General features: G+C 39.8%; 1 protein-coding gene across 1 annotated transcript in view; it reads left to right on the forward strand.

Annotated features, from left to right (window-relative positions):
• The window catches only part of sntg1 (syntrophin, gamma 1), a 34067-nt gene that overhangs the window by 767 nt on the left and 20739 nt on the right, over positions 1–12561 (forward strand). Inside the window, exons 2-3 of the mRNA XM_078263709.1 lie at positions 10654–10898; positions 11513–11562. Of these exons, the coding sequence (XP_078119835.1) occupies positions 11536–11562 (27 nt within the window). The 5' untranslated portion in view covers positions 10654–10898; positions 11513–11535. The remainder of the gene's footprint in view (positions 1–10653; positions 10899–11512; positions 11563–12561) is intronic.

Consider the following 12561-nt stretch of genomic DNA (forward strand, 5'->3'; position numbering starts at 1 on the left):
TTACTGTATGATTTGCAGGGGATATGTGGGGTTTTAGAAACCTTCACATTGCCTCAGTGCAGGTAGCCTATACACAGCAGCACCCGCAGTTCCTCCAGCCAAGGCAGTGGCAGCAGACCTCTTTTCATCCATAGTGCTATTCAGCAGCGTTAAAGTACTCTCTCTGCACTGGATGCCAATATTCAACAATATAGGCTTTTTATTTTTTTACAAAATAGGCCATTTTATGTTTACAAATCACTCATCTGCAGCTTCTTCTTGGAAAAAGCATCAAGGCGACATCCATCTGTAATAAACCTGAAGAGTATTTCAGCACAGCCTGCTGCTGGTCCACTGTGTTTTATAGCCTCGCAGAAAACTGAATCCTCCAGTGTTTCACAGAATTAATGTTGCTTCTTTGACTGTAAACTGGTGTGGCAGGGTGCACATATGCACAGGTCTGTTTCTTTCTCATTATGGGCTGCAAGATGAAAGGCAATCACTTTGTATCTAAGAAGCCCACTGAGATGTAGAAATCAGACTTCCCATCCAAGATTTCTGTGCTCATAGAAGCACGTGCTGAGTCGAGCTGAGCTGAGGTGAGCAGGTCCATTCGCTGGTCATAGGTCAGGAGCAATCTGTTTGATGTACTGGAGGTCTCACTTTCCCACAGAGGGAAAGACGTTGACATGTCATTGACAATTTTATGCCCTAGCACATGCATCCCCTCCCCCCTATTTCTGCTTATGTCCTAAATCAAATAGCAGTTTGGCCAAGTGACAGAGGTACACTGGCAGAAAATCAGGCCTGAGTGAAATGGTGTCAGTCACGTCCAGTCAATATGTCAGATGGGTGAAAGAGGAAAGAGAGCCAGGGACAACTTGTTTGAATCCTCCATAACGGGTTGCAGTCTGGATGTGCTGATAATTGGAAAAAAGGAGACTGTCACTAAATTTTACCCAATATAATCACAATCTAAAGCACACTGGCATCAATCACGATCTGGAAACAATGTCTACACTGCACAACAAAGAGTTCCTCCACACTTTATCTTCCCTACTTAAGTAATCAATAATCTGCTGTTTCTCCTGCAACTGAATCCCATCGGGTCGTTTAAGAATCCGAACTATTTAAATGTCATGAAACGCACAAGTGGATATGTTGTCCTAAAGGCATTACTGGAAGCAGTCAATGTACACAGTGACATCAATTATGTATGTTAACACATTCAAAGTGATGTTGGGAATATTCAAGGTTGCACTGTTAGTGCTTTGAGAGAAGCATGAATTAATTTCTTAATGTCATGTGGCTTCATTCACTGACCTATTTTGATCATGAAAAGGAGTGCTGTGCTGAAAATGATGCACAAAAGAACTTGACAAGGCTGGCAGAAAAAAATGGAAAAGTAGCAATGAGTTCCGGGGGAGTAAAAGGTAGAAACTAAAACATGACGTTGCAGATTTTTATGCATGTGAAGAAAACAGTCCTCAAAATAGAGCAATCCTTTAACATTTCCCTGCAGCGATTGTTCTATCTAAAGGGCAGCTAGGAGAGCGTACAGTATGTCACTGTAGAGCTGGACATCTTCATTACAATCTAGCCCCGGAGCCCGGCAGCAGAGAGGCAAATGTATCACACCTGATGTTTCTTTGGGGCTTTTATAGCAACTGTTTGGTCGACCATCCATACAAACTGCTCCAGATGTTGAATTCACAGAGGAGAAGCCATATGCTTTTTTATTACGGTGTGATGTATGAGCCGCACAAATAAAAGAAAGTGTGGATATCTCTCTCAGAGAGTGCAGAGTCTGTGCCACAAAGTCACTTACTGTCATGCAACAAGAAAACCATTAGTCTGTCTTAGCGGAGACTGATGGCTAATGAAGCAAATGTACACCAAAGTCTCATGGCGGGGAAGACAGAAGACACAACTCTCATTTATATGCGCCTCATATACCAGCCCATCTGATTTAGAGGTTCAGGACTGCAACACAGACCAACACTGAAAGCTACACATAAGTGATCACTGCCCTAAGTAAAGCAATAAGGGGTGAGATTACACATAATGATGTATGATACTAGCACACTGCTTCAGCGACAAAGACCCTCAGACATAACATCTATAGCTCCAACACTGCATTTCTGTTGATTCCTTTATGCTTTGCAACATATAAGTAGCCCAGGCCGGACAATTTTAGGTCACATTTGATTAATGTGGAGAGTCTGCTTATTTGTTAAGCACCACTGCCTTGACAGCACGCTGGAGAAGCAACTCAACCCTGATGGGAGGCAGTCTTCTTGTATGCTGTAAATTGCATTATTGTGTTTCCTTTGAACAAATTAATTCAACATTCAACCTGTGAATAGTAAAATAGCCGAGAGCAGCAGAACATACTGAATGGCTGTCATATGTTTCTGTGCACTTTACCAGTTGTGAACACGCCACAAGCAATTAAGCATTTATGCAGGGCTGAAATAATCAGTAGCTCAACAGAAAGAAATGTAACCTCTAACTGTTTTGAGAATTGATTCATCATTTGTGATTTGCTGCTGTTTTCTGTTTTATATCACAATAAGTTGAATTTGCGTTTGGACTCTTGTTCCAAAATAGAATAGTCGATAATGAAAAGGTAGTTGCAGCCTTACACGTGTCAGATATTGTGGCAGTTTTCAGGTGAATACGTCACATTTTGCAGTTGTAAATGACCCTAAGGGAATCATGCACATTTTCCAGGAAATAAAGTAAATATAAACTTCATTAGTTTCTAACTGCTGCTTTAATCTCCAGTAAAATGTACTACTATTTAAGGTTCATGAATTTACAGAACTTAAATTATATCCCAAGACAGTCATTTGTTTCATGTCACACAGTTTGAATTCATAAATAATTTGCCAGAGCAATTGAGAGACAGTTCTACATTTCCCTACTTTATATTTAGTAAGTGAGCAGATGTGCCTCTCAACCGTGTAGCTTCATTTCGACGTAGCCTATAGCCTTTAGCAATATGCTGAGCTTTTTAATCCTTTCATGTACTCTACACTCAGCATGGTGCCATTTCCAGGCCCCCAAGTCTTCCCCTGCTTGGGCTCCATTGGTTGAAATACAAAAATTACTAAATATGTATACATATAAAGTATAATTAAGAGAGTGAATTATGTAATTCAATGTAGTATAACAGCTGCATGTTCATCTGTTGAACTTAATTAAGACCCTCATGTAAGATAACATGCTTGACTTGCCCAATCCATTTATCCACAGACGCTGCCCTATTATATCATATGTTAAATAAAAAAAGATTACAATCTAATTCAGGAGCTCGACAGTATCAAACGTGCTGCAAAGTGTCTTCTAGCTATAGTTTAATGTCCTGCGTATGTCTATTTCTGCTCCCTGATATCCAGCAATATAACTGTGACAATTGTGAAATAATTCTCGCTGAGTTAAGTTGGCAACCACCTGATATCTGGAGGCTCCCTGTTGCCAAAAAACATGCATCATAGTCCGGAAGGTCAAGAGCTCAGTCTATAAATGTGTCCATCACTAATTTACTCCTCCTATCATTCATGAGCATCTGGCCTAGAGATCCACATTGGCTGTTGCCGGGGCTCAGGTATTGATTGAGTTACAAGATATAGTAAAAGACTTTATTTTTTGATAAATGCTTTTTAAAAGAACTGAAAACATGAGATACTTTATCTTGTCTAAATAATCCATATTGAACTTAATCTGACAGAAAAGAAGGATAAGTAGCACTTCTAGCAGCACACAAAATGGGCTCTGTTCAACACAAGATGTGCTCTGCAAATACCAAACTGTTCAAACAACTGCTTCTTTCCACGAGCCGTTCACTGCAGGAGTGAGTGACGGTTGACTTTATTAATGTGTCAGGAATTATCAGGTGACGAGGAACCTGCACACCACATACGTTTAAACACTATTTTTTAGATTAAAGTCATGTAGAGCTGAAACGATTAGTCAACAGAAAATGAACCTTTGATAATCAAACAGCAAAAGACAAAGCATCAAACTGTCTCTGATTCAAGTTTCTCAAATGTGATGATTTGCTGCTTTTCACTGTAAATTGAATATTGTTGGGTTTAGGACTGTTGGTCAGATGAAACATGACATTTGAAGATGCCGCCCTGGGCTCTTAGAATTTTTGATGGGCTTTTCCCTGACATTTTATAGACCAAACAATAAAATAAGAAAATTATCATTTCAGCTTTATAATTGCATGAAAAAGCCCAACAAAAATGTGCCATTTTTAAGCAGTTCCAGTTTCTAAAATATGCAGGTATTTGCTGTTTTCTTCTATGATAGTACATTTATTATCTTTGCACCATTTATTTTGAAGTATTGGTCAGACAAAATAAGTAATCTGTACTATTCACCTTGGGTTGTAGGAATATTTGATCATTTTTCTCCATTTTCTGACATTTTATAGCCCAAACCCTCAACTGATTATTATAGGAAATCATCTGCAGATTAATCAATAATGAAAGTAATTGTTAGCTGCAGCCATAAAGCCAAGTGAGGAATAGTAAAAGCATTTTCTTTCTTTGCCACTCTCACTCACTGAATAGGGCATATGTTATACTCCAGAGATACAAAATCAAAACCGATCAATGCAAACAGACCCAAAAAACCCAGGCAAACACATAGCTACAGATTGAGACACAAAGATGTCTACATACATACATACATACATACATCTAGCTAAGGTTTCTACAGTATAGCAACATTTTTCAAAATAAGTATATAGAAGCTAAAGTTACAATAGATAACTGGCAACAACATTATAAATCATATTCTGTTGTCACACAAAGAGCACAAACCAACGAAATCCTGTAACCTTGAACAAAATCAGTGCATGCTGAAAGATCAACTATACGGGCAGCGGAAAGGAAATGGCGAAAATCTAAACACCCAGATGATCTGCTTACCTATCAGTCTCTTCTTTCCTCCTTCGCTGCCTCTATTTCTGCAGCAAAAAGCTCTTTTTTTTTATCAAACCAAAATTGAATCCTCTTTCTCCAACCCCAAAAAACTTTTTTCCATCTTCTCTAACCTCTAGATTCCCCCAGTCCACCTCCTCCCTTCTACCAACCCACTTTGTCAACAACTGTAAAAAAGACACTCTTCATTCTCCCCCACACTTCCTGAAATCATCTTACTATCCATCACATCCAGTACTCTTTCCTCTTTCACCCCTCTATCTCCAAATCAAATTCTTACTTTGATTACCTCCGCCTGCCCAACCACCTGCCCCCTTGATCCTATCCCTTCTCACCTTCTCCAGTCTATTGCTCCTGACCTTCTTTCTTTCCTCACCCATCTCATCAACATCTCCTTGTCAACTGGCTGTTTCCCACACTCGACTCGTCTGAGGTAAATAACTACAGACCTGTCTCCCTTCTTCCATTTCTATCCAAAACTCTTGAGTGTGCCATTTATGATCAACTCTCTACTTATCTCCACCAGAACAACCTTCTTGATCCCCACCAGTCTGGCTTCAAGGCTGGCCACTCAACAGAAACTGCCTTCCTTGCTGTCACTGAGCAACTTCACATCGCTAGAGCAACCTCTCTCTCTTCTGTCGTCATCCTTCTGGACCTTTCTGCTGCCTTTGACACAGTGAACCACCAGATCCTCATTTCGACACTCCAGGATCTGGGTGTCTCAGGCTCTGTGCTGTCTTTGCTCACATCTTACCTGACAGACCGAAACTACCGGGCAACTTGGAGAGGATCTACCTCAGAACATTGCCCACTCAAAACTGGGGTTCCTCAGGGATCAGTCCTGGGTCCCCTCCTCTTCTCTCTGTACACCAACTCTCTCGGGTCTGTCACTCGCTCGGCTTTTCTTATCACAGCTACGCAGATGACACCCAACTAATTCTCTCCTTTGAGAAACTCAGTTAGCAACACGTATCTCGACCTGTCTGACTGACATTTCTTTTTGGATGTCCACACACCATCTGAAACTCAACCTTGACAAGACTGAGCTCCTTTTCCTTCCAGGGAAGGGCTCTCCTACCCAAGACCTGACTATAGCAATTGACAACTCTGTGTTAGTCCCCACCCAGACTGCTAGAAACCTGGGTGTGACACTTGACGACCAACTCTCCTTCACTGCCAACATTGCTGCAACTACCCGATAGTGTAGATACATGCTGCATAACATCAGAAGGATCTAATGCAGAAAGCGGCACAGGTTCTGGTTCAGGCTCATCTCACGTCTAGACTACTGCAACTCCCTCCTGGCTGGCCTGCCTGCATGTGCCATCGGGCCCCTGCAGCTCATTCAGAACGCAGCAGCTCGACTTGTCCTCAACCTCCCCAAGTTCTCTCACACTACACTGCTCCTCCGCTCTCTTCACTGGTTACCAATTGCTGCCCGCATCCGCTTTAAGACACTAGTATTTGCATAGGGGGCCACGAACGGATAAGCCCCAGCATACATCCAGGACATAGTCAAACCCTACACCCCAACTCGCCCACTCCGCTCTGCATCAGCCAACCTGCTTGCTGCCCCCTCACAGCAAAGGGACAACTAATCACTCAACGAAATCCCGACTGTTTGCTGTCTTGGCTCCTAAATGGTGGAATGAACTCCCTATTGACATCAGGATGGCTGAAAGCCTACGCATCTTTCGCTGAAGGCTAAAAACGCATCTCTTCCGGCTACACCTCGGATAAACATAAAAAAAACAACTATATATGTATGTATCTCTTGAAGCTGCACTTTCATATGGCGCTTTGTAGTTTTGCTTATTTAAAGCTAATGTACTTGCACTGGAGTTTGCACCTTCAGGGTTGAAAGCACTTAATTGGAAGTCGCTTTGGATAAAAGCGTCAGCTAACTGACATGTAATGTAAAAAATCTGCCAAAAAATTCAGCAGCCTCTCCAGATTTAGATAAATCCACAATTCCTCAGAACCAGGCCCGCAGTCAGGAATTATGGACAGGGGGACAACATTTTCCAAATTGGGCCCTCTAGCACCATAACCCTTTGCATTGGCCAGGGTACCCTTTGAACTCACCTGCATGACGGGCCTGCTCATAACTAAAATATGGAAGAAAAAATACACCCATCTAGAGTTAATTTCTTGGGAGGTTAAAATTGTGACAATTGATCAAGAAATAACTTAAATGTTGGAGTAGTGTTTTCCTGTGTTTACGATGAGTAAAAAATAAATAAGTAATCATGATTAGTAGTCTTCATTATGTGTGTTCTACAGAAAGATTAAAGGAAGGGTGGTAGTGGGATCGTGATGGCGCAGTGGATATGACACATGCCTTTGGTGTGGGAGACCTGGGTTCGATTTCCACTGCGATACATCAACCAGTGTGTGTCTGAGCAAGACTTAACCCCTGGTTGCTCCAGAGGCGTGCAACCTCTGACATATATAGCAAATGTCAGTCGCTTCGGATAAAAGTGTCAGCTAAATGACATGTAATGTACATTACAGATGAGGCTGGTAGGAGAGCATAGAAATGTCAAGTTTTAACATAAACTGAGCAGATCCTGTGAAACTTCACTGTTGAGGCAGGACTCTTTTGAGTAACATAATATCTGCTATCATCCCTCGCCAAATTAAAAAGCTGCACTCCCAGGCACCATTGTTCCAGGTCACCGAACAAGTGAACAGTACAGTAAGTGAAACCCATCTACATTTTTTGAGTAGTAAAACTACATTTGCTGGAGCACTCTGCACACAGCTGCTCCACCTGCGTTCACAAACGGCCATTCATCATCGTGTACGGGCCACAGCTGTCCTCAAGAGATGGAGATGTCCTGTTACAATCTTCACATCATCCAGGCAATCTAACTCTGCTCCTCTCTCTTGGTTTCCTGCCATTGTGTCAAAGACAAGTGCATTATTTGAAAAACATTGCTCGGCAAATTGGTAGGACTGAACATATCTGATGCCGTGGTTGTAAAAGGAGTTACGCTGACTCGACTTAAAAGGCACAAAAGGTTCGGCCTATTTAATCTGTGGATTCTCGCAGAAAAATAAAAGGAAGTGCTGGCGCTTGACAGGATGTACAGGAGGGCACCTGCTAAGACAAAGTGCTCATCTGAGAGCTGCAGACACATTTTCAGTTGACCATGTGAAGACATTCATTTTTAAAGCAGGGCCACAAATGATGTCAGGATTTCTCTTACATCCATTACAGAGTTGGCTCGTCTCTGACTCCGACAGCTCGATGTTGAGCGGCAAGCAGAGAAAGGTTGAAAACTCTGATCTTGTATCTCTAAAGTCAATAAACCTTAAATAATAAATGTGTGGAACACACATCCATTCACATAGTAAAACAATACATGAAGGATTCCATATATATTTTCAAATGCATATCAATAATAGTTTTCTCAGTTATATTGCAAAATGTGCAACATCTGTTTTTTCATATACTTGTACATATTAATATTTAATAGAAATGTGAGTACATTTTACAACTAATTTGTTGTATTAATAATTTTTGTTGTACTCTGATTATTTTAATTGTGTATTATCTTAATTATGGATTATTGTCTGCAGAATTATTTGCCAAGTAGTTGATTCATGGTTCAGTTGTTTGATCTATAAAATGTCAAATAATTATAGAAAATAACAATTCCCATCACGCTCAAGGTGATGGCTTCACATTGCTTGTTTTGTCCAACTACAGTTCTGAACCCAAAGGTATTAAATCAGGTAAATAAACAGATTTTTGGCATTTTTCCGCACAAAATGACTGAAACAAATTGATTATGATTAACATTTAACTTTCTGAACTACAGCCTCCATAATGATCAAAGTTGAATCAACATCTCTCTAAAACACAAACTGTACATTATAACCATTGCAGAACAGACTGCATTAGCTTTACCTAATACCTTTATAATAATAAGCAGACTACTGAGTGTAAAGTATGTCAACATATTAGATCCCCACAAATTAGTCAATTTAACTTGAGTTAACTTTATCGCCATTACAAAAAATGTAGTTCAGACCTTATGATGCACAACTGACAACATTCAAGACAGCCTGCAGAATTAACCTATAATATTTTGATTACTATATTATTATATTACTATTTTTACATTATTTTTCTTCTTTTTTAAATGCAGCTGTTTTCAGGATGAGTAGCATTGAGGTAACTATTTGTGGCTATGTACGATTAATAACTAAAATATGATGATGGTAAAACAAAATAAATTTGTTTTAGCTACCAACCTAAATTCATATATTGATGTAAAACCAAATACAATACATATTACCTGTCTAGGAGGAAGAAGACCCATTCAGGATCACTTTAGAATCCTTTCAAATCCCATAATTCTCTCCATCTGTTTAATAAGAGACCAAAGTGTGTTTTTGTGTTTTCTCCCGCTCTATCTCTGTCATTTACCCTTATTAAATAAATAAAATAACTATATAGACAATCTTCTTGCTGATGGTCCCGTTGGCATATGTAGGTCATATAGAGGCATCAGTATTACATTGAGACTGTTTCATAACCAATTAAAAACTCATTGTAGCTGCTTTAAGATAAACTGATATCACATCATCTAGAGCAGTGTTTCTCAAACTTTTTTCAATAGTGTACCCCCTTTTGAATTGCTTTTTTTAAGCCAAGTACCCCCCCCTGCCCAGCGCAAAACATTTTTGGTAGAAAAAAAATTTCTCTGTAAAGAGGTAGAATACAGCGCCGGCAGTGATAGATTCACTAAACAATAACCTTTTTTAAAGGCTGCATTTCAAATGTTTAGAATCCATCACTTAATTCGTTCATTATTATAGTATAATTATTTTAGGAATTATGTATGACATATTTTTAAATTGGCATTTTTGCAGAAATATCACGTACCCCCTGCAGTACTCCAAAGTACCCCTAGGGGTACACGTACCCCCATTTGAGAAACACTGATCTAGAGGATTTCTGCATTGACGCTAACATATTATTTTTAACAAATACATGAGGTTTTATTAAAGCTGCTGTTACTTTATACAGTACTTTATCAGGAGTCAATGATTTATGCATTAAATGTATCTTGAAATGCATTTCCTGTAAGTTTTATTTTTTTAAATCCTGCAGAGCAATGATCATAGCGGTTAACGCCACGGCTCAACAAAAAGGTGGAATCGAGCCAACAATGCATTACTAACGAGGAGGATTTTTCAAGGATCTACTATTGTAACTTAATAAACACTTTTAAAGAGTCATTTAGGCTTGGCATACAAAAATGGAAGAATATGAGTTAATTGCATTTTGGCATTTATATGCACAAATCCACAGGTTTTTATGAGTGAGGTGTTTGAGAGGATCCTTCATCGCAGGCTGAAGAATGGGATTCACAGTTTTGAGTTTGCTTTTGAATTTCCTTTTTTTGTTTTTTCCACCGGATGTTTATTTGGGGAATAAAGCTGTGAATTGCTTCTGATCCACATCCCACATAAATGCAGTTGTTATATTGACATCACACTCATCTGTGTAGTTGGCAACTGTAGATTACATCTTTTCATTCGTAGTCAGAAGCTTTGAATCAACAATATTCAGCTCTGTTTTTTAGCGTTATTTGAAGACTGAATGTTTTGTTTTTGTTTGTGTTGAATAGCAGCTCCTCGCCTGCAAGTGGGTTTAGTATCACAATGATATCTTAACTACATCCTCCTTCTGTTACTGCAGCACAGCCACCGATCAGGGACCGCCAGGAGTGAAACCCTTACTACACGATAGCCTCATTCTGCTCTTCAGCACCAGCTCTTCAACCCCCACAGCCGACCAGGAGAAGTGACAGCACTGCTCTCCAACCACCCAAGTCTGACAGCCATGATTCGGGGAGGCCCTCTGCCACAGTTCAGATCAGGGATCAACTCACTGCTTGATGGCTAGATCTCACCGTACAATGAGCTGGGGGCCTTTCTACTGAGGTAAGTCTCCGACTTCCTCTGCAGCACAGGTTCTATTATTTAAGTGTGAGCCATTTTTGTTCTGTACTCATTTTGTCAAGTCAAGTGGCAGTCTTGTCTTATTAAAACTGAGTGGAACTGGTTTATGTAAATGAGGCTCTTGCATAGCATTTCCTCAAGACTGTATACTTCTGTATCTGTCTGTAAAGAGCAAGTCAGATAATATGTGGCATTTATTGTGACTTTTCTTTAAAACCACAATATGACTCAGGTTGTGGTACTTTTAATTTCTCCTGCTGTGGCCCAGTTTTATGCTCTCTCTGACAAGACATCAGATATGGCAACACACTTTTATTTCTGGCAGCGAAGGATTCAATATTGAAACATTTATTAGGATACCTGGGTTCTCACCTTTGCTAATGAATTATTAATTTACGCTTTATGGCCTCCAGTTTTCTCCCGAGATTGCTCAATGGGGATTTTAGTGACTAGCAGTTAAGTTGAGATAGAATAATAGAAAAAATAGGTAACCTGCTAACAATGCTTATATCGGCTGTACGGTTTTGCTGCAGCGAGCCGGCCTTTTTATTAAGCATTTTCCTCTGCAGTCTAACTCAATCTTTTCTCCATTGCAGTATCTCTCACTGCGTAGTAGCACATGGATTTCAAGACTTCAAATGAAGAGGTTGGTAGGATTCAATCAATGTTTATTAGTATTATATAAACAGCCTTGGCATTATCAAGTGCCTGAAATAGCATCACTGAAAGCATGCGGCTAGAACAGCACATACATCTGGGGCAATGTATGCAGCCTCAGTGGCTCCACCTGCCCTTATAATACATCCATTGTCACACCCATGGGCGTAAATCTGATCTAACAGTAGGGGGGGGACAATAAACATAAGAGCAATTTTTGAAGGGGACACAAATAATACAACCACAATTATACTCGTAGAGGACATGTGTAAACAGAGGAAAGCCTTAATACTATCATTAGTGTAGCATGGAGACTGTACCATTATCTTTCTTTTCAGCATTTCTCTTGATTCAATGAAAAAGCTGACTAAATTGACCAAAATATTCTTCTTTAAAACCATGTATTTAATTTAAGCTGTTTACAATCAAGCCACAAAAATAACTTAAAACATAATGACTTATTTTGAAAAAGTGTCCCCATATAAAAGAAATACAATACTTTTGTACGCTTGTTAAATTAGCTGATCAAGCTCATCTGCTAACCCTGACAGCCACATGAGCCACACTGTCTGCAGCAAACCCACTGATCAGCCACTTAACATCATATTGAACAAAACACAACTGTAGATCTTCAATTTACAGTCTATGATAATAACCCTAATATCAGTTCACACACATAACGTTAGGCTTATCGCCGTGGTAACGTTAGTTGTAGTGGGTGCATTTCTATCCAACAAGCTAGGTAACGTTACATAATATTACTAACTAACATAACTAACTTTTTGTCATGACTAATTCATTAATTACTCAGCATCATTTCCATTTGAGAAAAGAACAACATCATCCGATGTTTAATGTGAATAAAACAGCCTTGAACCGCCTACTTACTAGCTACATTCCTGTCACTACCGATGTGACTATGAGTAGAGATCCGATTCCTAACGTACAGCAGGCAGTGGACCAAACCACTGTGAGGCAAAGGAGGGGG

The sequence above is a fragment of the Sander vitreus genome, chromosome 12, assembly GCF_031162955.1.
Source record: "Sander vitreus isolate 19-12246 chromosome 12, sanVit1, whole genome shotgun sequence".
NCBI lineage: Eukaryota > Metazoa > Chordata > Actinopteri > Perciformes > Percidae > Sander > Sander vitreus.